The sequence below is a fragment of the Euphorbia lathyris genome, chromosome 5, assembly GCF_963576675.1.
Source record: "Euphorbia lathyris chromosome 5, ddEupLath1.1, whole genome shotgun sequence".
Lineage (NCBI taxonomy): Eukaryota > Viridiplantae > Streptophyta > Magnoliopsida > Malpighiales > Euphorbiaceae > Euphorbia > Euphorbia lathyris.
In genome coordinates this window covers 1413940-1434612 of record NC_088914.1, presented here as the reverse complement: position 1 = coordinate 1434612, position 20673 = coordinate 1413940, and the positions used below count along the sequence as shown (strand labels likewise).

Genomic DNA, 20673 nt, shown 5'->3' with positions numbered 1-20673 from the left:
TAATTATCTACAACTGTTTATGTCTCTAGCATGACCACTTGATTAAGGGTCTGTTTATTTTACCTGATGTTTGCTATTTCTGTTTGCTCTTTTCTGTTACTGTTTGTTGTTTGCTGTTTAAAAAAGCTGCATTTCCAAAAAATAGAGATTCTTTGCTTTTATAAAAAAAACTACTTTTCTTGCTTTTAATAGTCATTTTCTTGCCCTCGTGGACTATGTATTAGGCTTAGCCGATATGCATATAAGGCGTTATTCCTTACTGGTCTTATGTGTACTTGCAATTTTATGATTTAATGAAATATTAGCATTATTATATAAAAACAACTACTTTTGAGCTACAAAAGGCAAACATGAGGTGTCTGACCAAACACCTAAAACTCTCATTTTCAAAGTGAAAAGGCAAATAGGAAACCAAAAAGATGAAACCAAACACCCTTTAAATGTGGAGGAAGTGGGATAAATGGTCCATACTCGGACAAAACTCTGAATAGAGTACTGCCTCTGTCGGGAACCCGACAACCAAGAACTTGGGTGCCCATACTCGGGCAAAACTCTGAATAGAGTACTAACTCTGTCGGGATCCCCCTCTTCTCTTTGACTTTCTCCATCTCTTCTGAAGTTTGAACTCTTAATGCTAGTTGTTGCCATAACTCGAACCCTCGACTGTTCGACCCAAAACATCTGATACTATGTCATGGAACCAATTGAACTAAAATCTTAATATGATAGTTAAAGGTCCACTTCATATCAATATCTTACAAAGTACGTATCACAACAAATGTATTGCGCCTTTTTTCAAATTCAACGGCTTATTATGTATTAAGCATCCGTTCACCGTGCAGTTCGCCTATCTCTCATCGTGCTGCCAGTATCTTAATCCGCTCCTTTTTCACCGCTCTACTGCAGAACTAAATTTAGCCCATTCACCGTTACGTACCGGGTGGTTACTTGGTGGATGTTAGTAATTAAAGTTGGGGTAAATTACACCTATGGCCACTGAACTTTACTTATTTTAACATTGTGGCCAGTAAACTTCAATTCTTAACGGTATGACCTCTGCACTTTATTCTTTTTAACACCGGTAGCCATTCAACGCCTCAAAATAACCGTTGACGGTTTAAAAAAAAAATCAAAGAGTTAATCATATTTTAAGAAACTATAATTCTTGAAAATTTCCGTTTTGAGGTCATTTAAGTGTTGTTTGGTTAGAAGAGAGAAAGTGAATTTTTAGAGAGAGAAAGCTCCAAAAATGTGATTTTGGAAAATAAAAAAAAATGTGGTTTCATGTAAATGCCGTTCTGAACAACTTTAATTCTTGAACATTTTTATTTTGAGGTTGTTAACAGTCATTTTGAAGAGTTAGTTAAAGTTGAGTGGTCACCAGTGTTAAAAAGTGCAAAGTTCAGTGGCCATACAATTAAGAATTGAAAGTTCAGTAACTACAATATTAAAATGGATAAAATTCAGTAGCCATGGGTGTAATTTACCCGCAATGTTAAATGGGTAAAGTTCAATGGCCATGGGTGTAATTTACCCATTAAAGTTGAAACGGCATACTAATTTCCAAAGCAAAACTCTTTAAATACAAGACGTTCTCTCCTTGTGCATAAAATGAGAAATGTTTATCCTTGCATTCAATAAGAAAATTGTTTCATTTTGAATAAGAAAATTGTTTCATTTTGATTCACAATATAATGAATCTAAATCCCTTTCTTACCCTCAATCCTCGTCCCAGAATCTACAATATGGCCCGAATTCCCACCACTACAAGGTTTGTTATCTCTTTTTTTATTTCAGTGGTTGCTGTTTACTGTTTACAGTCGGTTTTTCAATTATTGATGCATTTTAACTGATTTTATTTTCAAAATAGCTATTAATAACTGTTTTTAAGTCCCCCAAGTAAAATAAAAAATGAGCTAGAAAAAGAAAAGGGGTAGTATGACCACTGAATTTTACACTTTTTTTTAACACTGGTGTCCACATAACGCATCAAAAAACTATTGACGGTCTCAAAATAAAAAAAAAATCGAAGATTTAATGATATTCTAAGAAACTATAATTCTTGAAAATTTTCATTTTGAGGTCATTTAGGTGTTGTTTGGTTAGGAGAGAGAGTGTGTGAATTTTTAGAGAGAGAAAGCTCATAAAATGTGATTTTGGAAAATAAAGAATGTGTTTTCATGGTAAATGACGTTACGAACAACTTTAATTTTTGAACATTTTCATTTTGAGGTTATTAACGGTCATTTTGAGGAGTTAGTTGAGTGACTACCGATGTTAAAAAATATAAAGTTCAGTGACCATATTGTTAAAAATTAAAATTCAATAATGTTAAAGTTTAGTGGCTATGGATGTAATTTACACAAAAGAAAAGCAAACCAACATTTATGATATGCATTTTATCGCTCGTTGTTATTATTTTATTTTGACATTATAAAAATAACCGTTAACGACCTCAAAATGGAAAATTTTAAGAATTAAAGTTGTTTTTTCTGTAAAAAGAATTAAAATTGTTAAGTACCATATTTACTATGAAACTAAATTTTTTATTTTTCAAAATTATTAATTTCGGAGTTTTTTTCTCTTTAAACATTTATTTTCTTGCTTCTCACCAAACAACACCTGCTCAAAATTAAAAAGTTGAAAAATTAAAGTTGTTTAAAATATCATCAAGTCTTTAAATTTTTTATTTTTGAAGTCATCAACGTTCATTTTAATTTTAAGATCATTGTTTTAGTAAAACGAAAAACCTCACTCATCTATTTAGCAAAACGAAAAAGCTCTGTCAATGTTTGGACAAATATTCCTTTTTCAAGTACAAGTTGTTTTTTTCCAACTTTACCTATTTTCTTTTTAATATTTTTACATAAAATCTCAACAAAAAAAAAACCCTCTATTCGGATAAATTATTAGAAGCACCCGATTCTCCATTTCAAATGGAGGACCTCTAATACATATTTTAACACGTAAAATATGGATTCACTTATATTATAAGATATCTTATTACAGTAAAATCTCTATAAATTAATAATGTTGAGACCATGAAATTTTATTAATATATAGAGATATTAATTTATCGAGAATTAATTTACTGAACTGGTCCAAATTGGAACCAGAAGAAATTATTATTTAAAGAGGTTATTAATTTACCGAGTATTAATTTATAAAAGTTTTACTATATTTTAATTATTATGTTGGGCCATAATACACATGTACAAATATGAATCGAGACTTCTCCAAATCACATAAAAAAAACCGGCTGCTTAATATAAGAACTCACCCCTTAATCAGATTGATTAAATAATTACTTATTGATGAACAGGACTCATCATGTGAAAAAACCATACCGACCAGCCAAACAAGTAGAATTCCAAGTAACTCATTCAATGCCATCAGAAAAACTAGAAATATTCAAATCACTAGAAGATTGGGCAGAGAAGAACCTGTTAATCAATCTAAAACCGGTGGAGAAATCATGGCAGCCGCAAGAGTTTCTTCCAGATCCACATTCGCCTGAATTCTACGATCAAATTGAGGAACTCCGGGAAAGATCTAGCCAACTTTCCGACGAGTATTTCGTAGTTTTAGTCGGAGATATGGTGACTGAAGAAGCTGTGCCTACTTACATGTCGATTCTGAATACTCTCGATGGAACTCGCGATGAAACTTGTTGTTCTCAGACTCCATGGGCGATCTGGAATCGAGCTTGGACTGCTGAAGAGAATAGACATGGCGATCTTTTGAATAAGTATCTTTATCTCTCTGGAAGAGTCGATATGTTGATGATTGAAAAGACGATTCAGTATCTCATCGGCACCGGAATGGTAATTATAATCGCGGTTGGTTGTTTAGATGGGTTAAATACACAATTGGTCACTGAATTTACATGGTTATCTCAAAATTTTCACTCAACTTCAATTTGATTCACTCAACTTTGAGTTTTGTTCTGATCAGGTTACTCGGTAATTTCGGTAGTTAAAAGATATCAAAATGATATCATAGCTGACACGTCAGCACGAGTCAACTCAAATCTCCGACTGAAATGGCATGTAACAGCCACATAATCGACACGTGGCAGCCAGATGGCATATATGTGGATGTCATGTGTGGTTTCGGTTCGAGATCTGAGTTGACTCATACTAACGTGTCACCCATGTCATCATTCCGATGCTTTTAATTATTAAAATCACTGGTGTGACCTAATTGAGACAGAATTCAAAATTGAGTGATTTTATTGAGACAAATTGAGTCGAGTGACCATTTTGAGATAACCATATAAATTCAGTGACTAATGGTGCATTTGACTTTTTTTTTAAGATCGAGAGTTTGAGTACAATGTGACATGTTACTTCCACTCAGACGATACCACATCATTGCAACCGTTGATGTGACATCATTTGAGTGGAGGGACTACTGATCCGGTCACATAATGGTAATTATAATCATACCTTTTTTAGTTCGAGAGGTCGAAGGAAAATTTCTAAAATGGAACGGGATCAGTACTCGTCTCTTCTAATTAGATGATGTCACGTCATTACAATTGCTGATGTAATATCATTTGAGTGGAGAGACCGATACTAGTTTCGGTTCACAATAAAATCTCTCGGGTCGATGAGTGTTTTTCTTGGATTGATTTGACTCTGCAACTTTGTTTGCAGAGTCAGGTTGTCTAAAGTGAATTCATCTTGATGTTTTTAGTTAAATAAGTCTAAAATTGACACGAAACTTTTATTTTTAGACTAATTTGATAAAAACCGTCAAAGTTTGGATTAAATTAATATATCCAAAACTACCTCGTAAATTGATAGTGGGGAGTAATTTTACTCTTAATGGTTAAAATAATGCAATTTATTTCTAATATTAGCATCAAAGAGTAATTTTAGCCTTAACGATGACATTTTGATTAATTTAAGACATTATTATAAAAGGTAGATTTTTTTTCTTATTTTATATCAATTGCAAATTCAAAAAAACACCAGAAATATTACATGACTTCCACATCAACGCTAGTCAACTTTCACCGTTTTGATTGAAATGTCACGTTATTGTCACATGGATGACTGAATCGACACGTGACTGCCACCTGGTTGACACAGATCGTTTCGATCACGTGGCAACAATGCGTGGTTTCGGTCAGCGATAAAAGTTGACTACTGCTGATGTAATAGTTAAGTCACATTTGCAATGTCTTTTTGCTAGCTCAATGTTTTCTTGCAGTGGCTCTTGAGGTTGCCACAATAATTTTGTTGTGATAAAATTCAAAGCTAATGATTTTATTGAGACAAATTAAAGTTAAATGATTAAAGTCTAGTGACCAACAATACATTTAACCTGTCATTTTTAGACTAATTTGATAAAAAAAAATGTCAAATTTTGGGTTAAATTGATATATACTTAAAGTTGATTTTAAGCCAAAATGAGCCAAGTTTTAGGAGTCAATTTGAGTAGATTTGACTTGGTAGGGTCAGTTTGCCCCTAGTTAATTCAATTTGACGTTTCTGGTTAAATTAGTCCGAAGTTGACATGAATCTGTCATTTTTGGACTAATTTGATAAAAAAAAGTTAAATTTTGGATTGAAGTGATATATACCACGTTTTGGAGATAAATTTAGCTTTTATCCACAAATATTTTAATTTTTATGCATATTATAGGGTTAAAATGGTACCTTAGTGTCCCAAAGGGTCATTTTGGCTGCGAAACTTGTTTTGTAAGGTTGGTTTATCGATAGTGAATTCAACTTGACGTTTAAAAAAAAAAATTAGAGGGTGTTTGTTTACCTACTTTTCACCATCCGTTTGCTTTTCACTTCAAAAATGAGAGTTCTAGGTGTTTGGTTAGGAACCTCCTGTTTGTCTTTTATACATGAAAAGTAGTTTTGTATAAAAAACAGTTTTTTTCAAACAACAAACAGTAAACAGCAACAACAAACAATAGTTAAACCAAACGGATCTTTAGTTTAAAATTAGCATGCGTTTGTAATTTTTGGACCAAGAGATCGATGAGTGTTTTTTCACATCGATTTGGCTCTGCAACTTGGTTTGAAGAGTCGGTTTGTCGAAAGTGAATTCAACTTGATGTTTCTTCTTGAAGTAGTCTAAGATTGACATGTATCTCTCATTTTTGGACTAATTTGATAAACGAAATAATGATGTATATTTAAACTTATTTTTAGATCAAAATGAGCTAAAGTTTAGGAGTCGAACTAAGTCAATTTGGCTATGTACAGCCGGTTTGTCTATAGTGAATTCAACTTAACGTTTTTGGTTGAAGTAGTCTAAGATTGACACGTATCTATCATTTTTGGACTAATTTGATAAAAAAATATTAAATTCTAAATTAAATTGATATATACTTAAAGTTCATTTTAACCAAAATGAGTCAATTTTAGTAGTCAAATTGATTTTTTACCCCCAAAAAAAAAACTTTAATTTGTTAACAAGACTTTTCAAGGTGGATCGTAAGTAGAGCGGCAACATCTGAGCAGGGCCGGCCCTAGGCATAGGTCCAGAGTGCGGCCGCCCAGGGTCCAAGATTAAAAAAGGCCCAAAAATTTTAATTTTATTGAATATATACTTTTTTTTTTTGTTATAAATTTAGTTATAATACCCATTAAGTCTAAAAATTGACCAAATAATATGATATTTTAGGTCTAAAATGGGCCCAACTTTTTATTTTTAGGTTTTTAAGTACAATTTTTTTTATTAAGAACTCATTGTCTCTTACTTCGTCTGAGGCCTCTAAAATGTCAGGACCGGCCCTGCATCTGAGTGAAAGGGAACAACGGTCTCACCCCATTTTAATTTTTTTTCCTTATTAACATGTTTGATACATAATAATAGGGTTTTAAATGGTACCTGAAAGACCAAAAGGGTCGTTTTAGCGCTATAACTTGATTTGTAGAGTCGGTTTCTTTATATATAGTGAATTCAACTTGAAGTTTTTAGCTAAATTAGTTTAAAATTAAGACGCATCAGTAATTTTGGACTAATTTGATAAAATGAGAAAGTTTAGAAGCCAAATAGAGTTTTTCTATCCACAACATTTTTTACATTTGGTTTAATTTATTTGTTGCCCATTGTATTTGACCCAAAACTCTAACTTTTCTCTTAAAAGTTCAAAAATTCTAAATAACTTCGTATTTTCATCTAATTACATTAAATAACCTAATATTATTGTGAAATTGTATTCAATAACCCCAAACTTTCATTTGTCTAGTGAACTTTCAAAATCTCGTAATTATTTGTCCATTTGACATTTTCTTTTTGATACGTGACGAACACTTTAACACGTGATGGAGCATGTTTAATATTTTTTACATCCAATAAATTCTATTGAGAAATATGAGTTACTATATATATATAATTAGAATATAAGGTGATTTAGAATTTTTTGAGAGTTCCAAGAAAAAGTATAGTGCCAAATTTTATAGATTCAAGTACACTTTCTTCCACCGTAGCATAAAGTTAAATTCTCTTAGAAATTTAGTCACTAAACTATACATAGTGGAAGATTAAAGATTCATTGAAAATTAGATCTAGGCATGGGTCGGACTGGGCCAAGCTCAGGTCGGGCCGATGGAAAATTCATATAGCCTAAGCCCGCTCAGTTTTTGGCGGGTCTATACGGGCTTGGACCAGACTGGGTTTGACACCAATTTTATATGTCCAAGCCCGACTAAATGGGTCTGAACGGACCGGACGGGCCCGCCGACCCATGTCCAGATCTATAAAAATGGTGATTATTGTGATTTATAAGTGCTAAATTAATATTTTTTTGAATATTTTTACATAAAAATTTAAAGCCTCCATCCTCACGATACATGTCTACATTGATCAATCATACGTACATACATCACTTTTGGTCCCACAAACGGAGTTCAGTGAGAAATTTGGAGAATTTGAGCACTCACTGATCGCCGAAAAGATGTTTGTTTAACTGTTTCTGTTTGTTATTTTATTAGTTGTTTTTTTCTATAAAAGGACTGTTTAGTATTGGAAGAGAAAATATTTCCGATAAATGGAAACAAACTGTGCATGGGTTTTTAAATTTTTTTTATATAAAAACACCAAAAAATATTAATTTAGCATCCATAAATCACGAGAGACCATCACATCCTAAATCTGTCACTGATGGCCCCGGACCGACACGAAAAAACGTTGTCTCAATTTTTCAGATGTTTACATATAATTTTGCAGGATTTCAAATGGGATTAATGTTTATATTAACGATTGCATATAATTTTGCAGGATTTCAAATGGGAAAACAATCCATATCTAGGATTCGTATACACCTCCTTCCAAGAGAGAGCAACATTCATAAGCCATGGAAACACAGCAAGATTAGCCAAACAACAAGGAGATACAAAACTAGCTCAGATCTGCGGAACAATCGCCGCCGACGAGAAACGCCATGAAACAGCCTATGTGAAGATCGTAGACAAGCTGTTTGATGTCGATCCGAACACTACTATGTTAGCATTCGGTGATATGATGAGGAAAAAAGTTCAAATGCCGGCGAAATTGATCTACGACGGCGAAGATAATAACCTTTTCGAGCATTTCTCAGCTGTTGCTCAGAGAATCGGTGTTTATACGGCGAAAGATTATGCGGAAATCGTCGAATTTCTGGTGGAAAGATGGGAGGTGGAGAAATTAACGGGGCTTTCCGGCGAGGGAAGAAGAGCTCAAGAGTTTGTGTGCGGTTTGGCGGCGAGGTTTAATAAATTGGCGGAGAGAGCTGAAGATAAGGCGAAGAAAGTTTCGCCCAATTTTGCTCCGTTCAGTTGGGTTTTCGGCAGAGAAGTTAGGGTTTGAATATTTCTGGCTTTTTTTTTAAATATATATGTTTTATAATGTTTTTATTATTGTTGCTTTATTATAAATAAATATATATAGTATTCTAATTTTAATACGGATAAGGTTTAAAAATACTCCTAACGTTGATAGAAGTAGCAATTATCGGGTTCATGTTAAAATGAGTTAACTTTATCCAAGAGTCTCAAAAAAAAAAAAAAAAAAAACTCGCGTCATAACCGTGTGTCAATCTCGTGTTTTGTTTGTTGTCACATATAATTTTACTACAGTATATTTACGATGTTAATAACCGAACAAAATATATAAACCTATTTCAATTTATTGATAAATTTGTTTAGAATGATCGGTATAACAGTTATATATTGTCAAATAAATTCGTTTAAATTTTCTATTAGTGGGTAAATTACATCAATAGTCATTGGATTTTACTCTTTTTCACAGTATGACTATTAAATTTCAAAACATAATATAGAACCACTCAGTTTTACACTTTATAACATTATAGTTACTAAATTTACATAACGCCTCAAAATGACCATTAAAGACTTCAAATTAGAAATATTAAATAATTAAAAAAGTTTAGAACGACATTTAACACGCAATGACATTCTTTATTCCAAATCACCGTTTCTCGATCTTTCTCTTTCTAAAAGTTCAATTTCTCTATCATAACTAAACAACACTCAAATGATCTAAAAACGAAATGTTTGAAGAATTAAAGTTGTTTAAAATATCATCAGTTCTCGGAATGTTTTATTTTTAGGTCGCCAACAACAGTGGCGGAGCCAGGAAATTAGAGTTGGGGGGCTAATTTTAGGCGTGCGGTTCGAGGTAATTTTTCAAAATCCAGTCCGTTAGGGTTGGATAAATTTTTTTTAGTCTCCAACGCGTTAAAACATCATCATTTTTGTGTATTCGCTAAAATATTAAAAGTATTTAACCTAAAAAAAATTAAACATATTTAATTTGTTTTTATTAGTTCAATGCTAGTTTCTAAAATACAATAACATTTTTACATTTTTTTATTTTTAGTTTTAAAATTTAAAATTTTAATTTTAAACTTAAGTTGTTTGAATCTCACAATAAAAAATTAATTTTTTTAATGGAAAAGACATAATAAAAATGAGTTAAAAAAATATTATTAAAATAAATAAATAAATTAATAATGGTAACATAGTTTTATAATTATTGAAAAATAAAATTTAAATAAATAAACGTTTTCTAAAATAAATCGAGGTTGGAGAATTGAACCTAGAACCTTTTAAAAAGAAGCAAGTATCTCTAACCATATCATCTACCTTTAAACAATTTAATATTACTACATAGACTAATATTAAAGGGGTCGAAACTACTCGTGACCATGATGATTCCGGCGACTGGAGGGGTCCGGGCCCCTGGCCAACAATTATTATGAGGCGTTGATTGAAGTTTAAGGGATAAGATACAAAAATACCCTTAATGTTTACGAAACAATTTTACTCCTAACATTAGAAGTCAAGCGTAATTTTACACTAACATTGTCAAATTTGGTTAATTTGAGAAATAATTCATCAAATTGTCTTCTCGGTAATGAATCTTGTCATCTACACTTTAACGGGTCATAAACATATGATTAGACGTAAAATAAAAAATATAATGTCTATTGTACAAGTTGGGCAAAAAAAATTCAAAATATTTCACCGAATTTATAAATATTAATCTTCAATTCTATTATTAAATCTCAGAAAATATGAATTTTTTTTAACGAATTGATATGCAATTGATGCAGAATAAGAAACAAACTATTTGTGTTTTATAATAATGTCTAAAATTGATTCAAATTACCAACATTATGAGTAAAATTGCTCTAGGCTGCCAAGCTTAGGGGGAAAAATTGCACTATTTTAGACGTTAGGAGTAAAATTTCTCCAGACTGTAAACGTTAGGGGTATTTTTACACCTTATCCTGAAGTTTAATAACCATAATATTAGAAAATATAAAGTTGAGTGACTCCTATATTACAGTTTAAAGTTTATTATCCATACCGTGAAAAAATTAAACTTCAGTGGCCATAGTGTAATTTACCCGTAAGTTCTTCTTCTCAATTCAACTCCACACCGAAATTGCGCAGTCCTCTACTCCCATTCGTCTTCAACAGATAGTGCAGCCCTCAACTGAAATTGCTCCGGGCAACACCTACACGTCCACCGCAACCTATAACTGGAAGCGCAGCCGTGTGTAAAAGTTGCTGGTTTGGCTAACTTCGAGCATTTATTTGAATTAAGGTCAGTCAGCTCTACTTACTTTAAATTGAAGTGAAACTTTGGGGTTTTACCAATTGGTGATTTATGAAATTCAATTGGAGATGAATTCAACTGATAATGCTTGATTAGAGCACAAAGTAAGTGTATTCAATTTGGTTCGTCCTGGTTTTCTGTATCATGTTCTCCAATTTGAATCTGTTTTGGTGTAGGAATGGATAGACTAGATCAGAAACCCCTTCTTTTAACATGCTTTAAGAGTTTGGTTTGCTTGAACTATGATTTTCACTTTTCAATCGTAAATCTATTTTGTTTTTTTACTTTATTGTGTAACATTTGTGGCTATTGATAAGAATTGGATGTGAATTGATATTCAAGAGATTCCAATTATATTAAAGGAGTTGAACATTTTTTGGACTATGCCTTCAAAAATGAGCCATATTCAACAAATCTCCACCTTGGCGAATAAACCTACCCCTTAGAAGATAAGCATCCTTTAGACAAGCTATGTGGACCGGCTACCACTCGATCTTAGCAACTGCGAATATCCAACAAGTCCAAACAATGTTTGAACTTGTCAGAAGTAACTGGTTTGGTCAACATATCAGCTGCATTCTCTGACGTATGAACTTTCAACAACAAAATCTCCTCAGATGCAATCAACTCTCTGATCTTATGATACCTAACAGCAATGTGCTTGGTTCTACTGTGATACACCTGGTTCTTTGCCAAATAAATGGCACTCTGACTGTCACAATGCAATTCAACTCCACCTTGCTGAACACCCAATTCTTTCACCAAACCAGTAAGCCATAGAGCTTCCTTTGCAGCTTCAGCTAATGCCATATACTCTGCTTCAGTCGTCGACAATGCAATAGTAGACTGAAGAGTTGACCTCCAACAAATAGGTCCTCCACCTAGAGTAAACACGTACCCAGTCGTAGACCTCCTATTATCCAGATCACCGACATAATCTGCATCCACATACCCTTCAACCAACGGATCACCATGCTGACCACCAAATAATAAACCATGCCCAACAGTACCTCTCAAATACCTGAAGATCCATTTGACTGCCTCCCAATGTCGCCTTCCTGGTTTAGACATGTACTTGCAAACCTGACTAACAGCATGAGCTAAATCAGGACGAGTGCATACCATAGCGTACATCAAGCACCCAACTGCACTAGCATAAGGAACCTTAGCCATATCTTCAATCTCCTCATCTGTCTCAGGGCACTGTTCTTCAGAAAGTTGGAAGTGATTTGCTAATGGAGTGCTCACAGGCTTTGCATTGCTCATAGCGAATCTGTCTAATACCTTCTCAACATAACCTTGTTGAGATAACCACAGTTTCCTAGAGCTTCTATCTCTGCGAATCTCCATTCCAAGAATTTTCTTAGCAGCCCATAAGTCCTTCATATCAAATTCCTGGCTCAACAAAGCTTTCAAACCAACAACATCATCCATATTCTTGGCAACAATCAACATGTCATCAACATACAGTAGCAGAAAAATAGAAGAGCCATCAGTAAGACTCTTAACATACACACAACAATCATACTCACATCGCTTATAGCCAATCTGAATCATGTAGGAGTCAAATCGTTTATACCACTGCCTTAGGGACTGCTTGAGTCCATACAAAGATCTCTTCAACTTGCAAACCAAATGCTCTTGGCCGGGATGAACGAAACCTTCAGGCTGCTGCATATAAATCTCCTCCTCCAAATAACCATGCAAGAAAGCAGTTTTGACATCCATCTGCTCTAAATGCAAATCCTGAGTGGCAACAAGAGCAAGTACTGACCTGATTGAAGTGTGTCGGACAACAGGAGAAAATATTTCATCATAATCCACTCCTTTCTTCTGTGTAAAACCGTTGGCTACCAATCGAGCCTTGAACTTCTCCCCCTCTTTTTCTGATACTGGTGGCTTCTTCTTGAGAACCCACATACACCGAAGAGCTTTCTTTCCTTCTGGAAATCGAGCCAACTCCCAAGTCTGATTCTTCTGTAAGGACTCCATCTCCTCTACCATTGCACCCATCCATCTTTCTTTCTCCCGGCTAGTGATTGCTTCTTGAAAGGTGGCTGGATCATCACTGCCTATATGAAGTGCATAAGAGACCATGTCTTCAAACTCGAATCTGGCTGGAGCCTTAACATTTGTGCGCCTCTTCCTGTCTCTAGCCAACTTATAGTCCTGCAAATCAGTGGTACTGGAACCACATGAAGGTGAATCCGAGCTTTCACCTATCGCAATTGTTTCTGCTGGACTCTGATCTGTATCAATCTGCTCTATCTCTTTATTCTGCTGTAGCATTGATTTTTCATCAAAAACAGCATCTCTGCTAATCACCATCTTCTTGGCAACTGGATCCCAAAATTTGTAGCCCTTCACACCTCTCTTGTAACCCAGAAAGATGCACTGCTTTGATTTTGCATCCAATTCCGACCTCTCATCTCCAGGTACATGCACAAAAGCAGGACAACCAAAAATACGTAAATGACCAATATCAATATCTTTATTAGTCCATACCTTTTTTGCAGTCTTTCCTCCCAAAGATGCTCTTGGTGATCTATTGATGAGATAACAAGCCGTACTCACTGCTTCTGCCCAGAAGCGCTTAGGAAGCTCTGCATTCAGTCTCAAGCAACGAGCCCTTTCCGTCAAAGTCCGATTCATCATTTCAGCAACACCATTTTGTTGTGGAGTTTTACGCACTGTGAAGTGCCTCTGAATTCCATGCTCCTCACAGAACTGGATAAAACTCGAATCTGTGTATTCTGTGCCATTGTCAGTCCTCAAATACTTGATTTTTCTTCCTGTTTGATTCTCCACCTCCGCTTTCCACAGCTTAAACTTGGCAAAGACTTCAGATTTCTGTTTCAAGAAATATACCCAAACTTTCCTAGAAAAATCATCAGTAAAAGTAACATAATACACAGATCCAGCCAATGAAGACTCTTTGACAGGACCCCATACATCAGAATGCACATAATCAAGAATTCCTTGGGTTGTGTGCTTTCCTTTCTTAAAACTGACCTTTGTCTTCTTCCCAAGAACACAAAACTTACAAAAATCTAACTTGCAACTTTTAACACCATGCAACAGATTTCTTTTATGCAACTCAGCCATACCAGACTCACTAAGATGACCAAGACGCATATGCCACAGTTTTGTATCATCACTATTTGACTCAACAGATTGAACTCCACCTACAACTGTACTCCCTAACAGTTTATATATATTTCCAGCAATCCTTGTTAGGAGTGATATGATAGGAACAACCTGAATCGAGAATCCATGCCTCTGACATCTGAGTAGTCGCAATTGAAAGCATATCACCATCGTCACCATCTGAACTGTCATTCTTTGCCACATTTACAGACTTAGAAGAATTGTTGTTCTGACCATCAGTCTGATTCTTCATCATCGGACAGTTCCTCTTAATATGACCCGGCTGTTTGCACTTGTAGCAATGAAATGTCCCTTTGCCCCTGGATTTCGACCTAGAATTTTGTTTTCCAGATTGATCCCTTTCCTTCCTTCTTCCACGATCCTGGTCACTCTTAACAAATAAACTATCACCTTGAGAGGATGTCTCTCCCAAATTCTGCTTCCGCTGGTTATGAGCCAACAATACTGCAGTAATTTCTTCAACTTTGATAGTTTCCTTTCCATATGTCAGAGTAGTCACCATATGTTCGTAAGAAGGTGGCAATGAACAAAGCAAAATCATTGCTCTGTCCTCATCTTCAATTGCTGCCTCGAGTTGGGCTAGGTCTGAGACAATCTGATTGAAAGAGTTTACATGTTGTCCCAGATCGCTACCCTCCTTCATCTTCAAGTGATACAGCCTCTGTTTGAGATACAGTTTAGTCGTTAGGGTTTTTGACATAAACTGTGCTTCCAATTTCGTCCATATTTCTCCTGGTTTATTCAAAGCCATCACGTGATACATGACTTCGTCTGCCAAACACAGCCGTATGGTCCCGGCCGCTTTCGATTGCAGTTCCCCCCAATCATCCAAATCAATCCCATCTGGCTTGGTCGGCTTTAACGCCTTCAACAGCCCTTGCTGCGCTAACAAGTCTTTCATCCTTGTCTGCCATAAACTGAAGTTTCCATGGCCATTGAATTTCGCAACTTCGAATCTCGCACCTCCTGACATAGCTTCTCAACGATGCTCTGATACCAATTGTTGAAAACAAAGCTAGATTATACAGAAATTAAACAAGCAAAGATCGAACACAAGGATTTGTTAACGAAGTTCGGCAGTTTTGAATTGCCTACGTCTCCGGGAGCGATGAGCGGTTTTCTTATTGATCGAGTAACTGAAAGATACAGTTTTTACATGTATTTATAATGCAATTACAAATTACCGAAATACCCCCGTTCCGCTCGATGCGCTCCGCTCCACCCGCTCCACTCCGGGATAAGCCCCTTTGATATTATGAGCCATATTCAACATGATATGATTCTCTGTGAAATGTAGAAATTTAGAATTTTTGCTCAGAATAATCCTCCCAAGGAACATTATTCTTTGGTAATGGTCCGGTTAACAATAATTGCACAGATATTCTTAAACCGGACAATCAGAAGGGAATAATGCTCCTTTTGAGCATTATTCTGAGCAAAAATTCAGAAAATTAGATTACCAGGACGAATCAAATGTTAAATATCACTTGTTGAGATCTGATATAATGAAATCTTATACTATTTGGTATTTGCACATAGAGTTTTCAGACAAAGAAATCATCATCAATGATGATGATGGAATCGGACTCTGATTAATAGCTTAGTGGAGATTGGAGAGTTTGAATCACTGACTCTGTTTTCTTGCCTTGTTGTCAACTTGATAATGACGGAATGGAACTAGTTTGAATTGATAATTTGATAAGAGTGAGTTTAGTAGTTAGTGTTGTTGAAGTTTTTGATGAACGGTGATGAAGATAATTTTTTTCTGGTCTTCTATTCTTTCACCACGACAAAGCAAAGTGCCAAAGACGTTTTCTGAATGGATGTATGAGATGGGACTTGCATACTGATTTGAAATTGGAAAGTCATATATGTTAATATGTTTTGATTTGTTAAGGATTGATCATAATTGAATTTATTTCTTATTTTTTTAATTTCTGATTGGTTCTTTTCCACTAATTTATTTCCTTCCTTCATTAGAGACTTGTAGTTTTCCGAAACTACAATTTGGAATCTGCTGCAGTAGTTATTATCACGGTCTTTTTAGCATATTTCCTGAATCGGCCGACTCGGCTGATTCACCACTGATTCCAACGATTCACATATGATTCTGTTATAATTTAGATTCGCTCTATGGATCCAGCTCGAAATAAAGCTAAATCAAATCCGAATTGTAAGATTCTCTTATAATTTAGATTCGCCTTATAGATTCTGATCCTGTAAATTTTATGTTTATTAAAACTTGGGAAAAAGTCTTCTTTATTTCTTAAAACTTGTTGAAAAACACAACTATTTAAAGGAGATATAAGTTTAACTCAGTTGTTTAGTTACAAATATCTCACTGTTAGAATCACATTGTGAAATGATACGATGCAGCATCGGTGTTTGAAAACACATCACGATATTTGTGTCTGTTCCTTACAATTTCAAAGCTTGAGATAGAGCACGAATAGCAGTTTCCTTGTATCTAGTATTATCTCGACTTCATCCGTTTTTAACTTGAAAACACAACTATTTAAAGGAGATATAAGTTTAACTCAGTTGTTTAGTTAAAATATGTCACTGTTAGAATCACATTGTGAAATGATACACTGATCTGCGTCGTGTTCGAGTACAGATCACGATATTTGTGTTCGTTCCTTACAGTTTCAGAGCCTGGTTGTTCTTAGATAGAGCACGAATATCAGTTTCCTCTTATCTGTTATTATCTCGATTTCATAAGTTTTTTTCATATATGTAAATAAATTTATCGATGTTCTGATGTTGATAAATGTTGTCCTCGTGTCTAATTTTGGCAGATTATGGAGCATATTTTTCAAGAAAAGCGTAATCTGTTGCGCCTTATACTTGATTTGCACTATCGTAGTCTTACCGAGCTAACTGCTATGCTGTTAATGTTACATCTTAGCTTGAAAGACCGAATGCAGTATCTTCTGCTATGATTCCCCAAGGTAATGTAAGTACTTCAATCCCGTGGATTATTTTGTCAATCTGTAACGATTTTTGTCCCGACGGAATAGGTAAAGGTTCATGAGAAAGATGGTATTATTGCATCGAATTGTTCCATCTTTATTTTTCAGGCGAGTCGGGGTTTCCAGCTATTCATATCTCTGTAGTTCTCAGCTAATGGTAGCTGGAGTACTTCATAATGGTTCAAAACAAGGAAGTGATACCGTTGTAAGCGCGATTTGCGACTCATTAAGACGAGGCAACAATTGGGATACTCTGAGCAGGAAATTCTGTTCCGTTGAGCTGAACGATTTGCTTGTTAAAAATGTGTTACTGGAATTGAAGGAACCGACTGATGCGAAAAGGGCATTGGGCTTCTTTCATTGGTCTTCACGGAGGAAGAACTTTGTACATGCCGTTCAATCTTATTGTCTCGTGGTTAATATATTAGTTCGAGCCGAACTGATCAGGGACGCTCAAGTGTTGCTTATATCGATTTTGAAGAAAAGTTGCAGCGATTCTTCAAAATTTCTGGTCGTAGATTCGCTACTGAGTACGTATAGGATTACTATCTCAACTCCGGTGGTGTTTAACTTGTTGATTCAAGCTTATGCTAAGTTGAGACAATTGGAGATCGGTTTCGAAGTTTGCTGCTACTTGGAAGACCACGGGTTCTCAATTAGCATAACGAGCTTCAACATTTTGATTCATTTTGTTCAAAAGTCGGATCAGAACCCATTAGCGTGGAAGATTTACAAGCATATGATTCAGAGAAGAGTTTATCCAAACGACGCAACTATCAGAACGATGATCAATGCTTTATGCAAGGAAGGGAAGTTAAATACGTTCGTGGAAACATTGGATAGAATCCACGGAAAGAGATGTATGCCGTTAATAATTATTAATACGTGTTTAGTGTTTCGGGTCTTCGAGGAGGGAAGGATCGAAGATGCCATGGCTTTATTGAAAGGAATGCTGCAAAAGAATATGATTCATGATACAATTGCTTTCTCTTTAACTATATATGCAAAGCTCAAGCTCGAGAATTTCGAAGCAGCATTCGACGTCTACGAGGAAATGCTTAAGCGAGGCTTCGATGCAAACTCTTTCATGCATACCTCATTCATCGAGGCTTCTTGTAACGCAGGAGATATCGAAAAAGCAAAGGAGTTGTTCGAAGAAATGGGTAACACGGGTTTAAAGCCGTACAATGAGAGCTTTAATGCTCTCATTGCCGGTTGTGCTGATGCGGGAAAAGTAGAAGAAAGTTTGAGTTACTGCGAGAAAATGATAGAGAGAGGACTCGTTCCTTCTATTTTAACGTTCAACAAGATGATCGCAAAGCTATCGGAAACGGGGAAAGTTAAGGAAGCGAATGATATAACGACTTGTCTGATAGATAAAGGGTTTGAGCCGAATGAGATGACATACGTTCATCTAATTGCGGGGTTTGAGAAAGAGAATCAGGTTGAGGAAGTGCTAAAACTCTACTATGAACTCGAATTTCGGTCAATTTCTCCGGGAATACTTGTTTTTGGATTGGTGATTCGGAGCCTGTGTCGGAATGGAAGGTTAGAGCAAGCCGAGAAGTATCTGAGAATTATGAAAGATCGGTCGTTGAATCCCGGTGAAGATGTTTATGAGGCACTTATTGCTGCTTATATTGAGAGGGGTGGAATGAGAAAAGAGGTTGTTCATGTTTATAATGAGATGGTTTCTAGAGGATTGAAGCCTTGTTGCTTGTATAATTTGGATGCTAATTCCTGAAATTCAAATAATTATGGGCGGATTGAAAATGAGATCACGTGTCCGTTTGGTTCTCTTTTTTCGTAGTTTTTCGTTACATAGATTAAAATTATTTCGATAGGATTGAGAAACAATCATTAATAAAATAACATCTGTCAGCTATTGACAGAAAACCGGTGTTTAAAAATAAGACCGTCTAAACAGGGTGTTAAAAATCGAGAATTTATTCCAATTTTTCCTGTCTAGGCTTGTGGCCATTTTTTTTGGCTGTCTAGGTTGCCTTATGGGCGCGTGCAAGCAGCTTGAGCAGTGAGCAAAATAAAAAAATATTATTTTTCATTATTTTTTGGTTTTTGGCTTCATTATAATTCAATTTTGAATATTGTCATGGGATTTTTGGTGAATTGTTTTTATTATTTTCGGATATTTTTGTTAATTGTGTTTTTTACTTGCTTTCATGATAAGGCTATTTAAATGCATAGTTGGTCACTGAACTCTCATGATTGTTTCAAAATAGTTACTCAATTCCATTCTGTCATAATAAAATTATCAAACTTTGAATTTTGTTTTAATTAAGTCACTCCGGCGACTTCAATAGCAAAAAGACATTGAAAAAGTGACGTACGTGGCTGCCATATCAGCAGTAGTCAACTTTCAACAATGATTGAAACAACATGTGGCTGCCACCTAGATGACACATGTTCGTCAAGTAGATGGCCGAAATAACGTATGTCGGCTAGGTGGTAGCCTTGTATTATTGGCCAGCTAGTCACATTTCGTTTCGGTGAACATTGTGTTTTGCTCTTAAAGTCGCCGGAGTGATTTTATAGAGACAAAATTCAAAATGAAATGATTTTATTAGACGAATTGAAGTTGAATGATTATTTTGAGACAACCATAAAAGTTTAGTCAACAATTGTGTATTTCACTTATGGTATGATTGAAGACTTTAGGATATAGTTTTCGGTTAATTATATTACTTATATATGGATATTATTTTTTACTTGTTTCAGTATTTTCAATAATATTATTATTGAAATATATTTTTTTAACATGTTTTTAAGAATATATGTTACAGATATATCTATTTTTCTGAAATAATACATTTTATATTGTTATTTTTAGATAGTATAGTGCATATTTTAATTATCGATTAATTTTCAAAGACACTGACCACCCGACTAGCGCCTATTATTTTTTACAACATTGACAATAACCATATAGAGAAGTGGAACTATGGAAGGTACCCAAAGGGATATAACTAAGGGTAAATTACACAATAATCACTATTGATAAATTATTTACTAATGTTTCATTCTCTTAAACAAATTTATTAAAATATCAAATCTGATGGGTTTTTTTAAAAACTGTTTTTTTCCCGATAAATAACTAACTGAAAATTTGACAAAAAAAAAATTAAAATTAAAATTAAAATTATGATATTCTAATATTTTAAGATTTAAAATCGTATAATGATAAAATAATTTTTATAAATATAAATAAATAAAGATTAAAAACTGATAAATAATTTAAAATCGTATAAATCGTATAATGATAAAATACATAAAAATAATTTTTATAAATATAAATAAAAATTAAAAACTGATTTTTGATATAATCTCCTTTATAACTTAATAAGGTTCATATTCTTTTCTGAAATGGGCCCATTCTTGTGTCATATGGGCTTGAAAGAGTTAAAGCTCAGCATAATTTAGGTTA

General features: G+C 34.5%; 2 protein-coding genes across 4 annotated transcripts; both read left to right on the top strand.

The window, feature by feature from the left end:
- The first annotated feature begins 1082 nt into the window (after window positions 1–1082).
- On the top strand, window positions 1083–8922 carry LOC136230900 (stearoyl-[acyl-carrier-protein] 9-desaturase 5, chloroplastic-like). Its single transcript, XM_066020100.1, has 3 exons — window positions 1083–1771; window positions 3323–3824; window positions 8248–8922. Exons 1-3 carry the CDS (start codon window positions 1695–1697, stop codon window positions 8812–8814), a joined length of 1146 nt encoding a protein of 381 aa, XP_065876172.1. The 5' UTR covers window positions 1083–1694; the 3' UTR covers window positions 8815–8922.
- A 1985-nt stretch (window positions 8923–10907) lies between these two features.
- LOC136231279 (pentatricopeptide repeat-containing protein At1g66345, mitochondrial) lies at window positions 10908–19194 on the top strand. 3 transcript variants are annotated; one of them, XM_066020609.1, is made up of 3 exons: window positions 10908–11079; window positions 17058–17215; window positions 17340–19194. In XM_066020609.1, coding segments are annotated over exons 2-3 (1638 nt in total). In that variant the 5' UTR covers window positions 10908–11079; window positions 17058–17213; the 3' UTR covers window positions 18976–19194. The 3 variants fall into 3 exon arrangements, with proteins under 3 accessions (XP_065876681.1, XP_065876682.1, XP_065876680.1); XM_066020610.1 differs by having other exon boundaries at window positions 17058–17210; window positions 17340–19193; XM_066020608.1 differs by having other exon boundaries at window positions 17058–19194.
- The last annotated feature ends 1479 nt before the right edge of the window (window positions 19195–20673 follow it).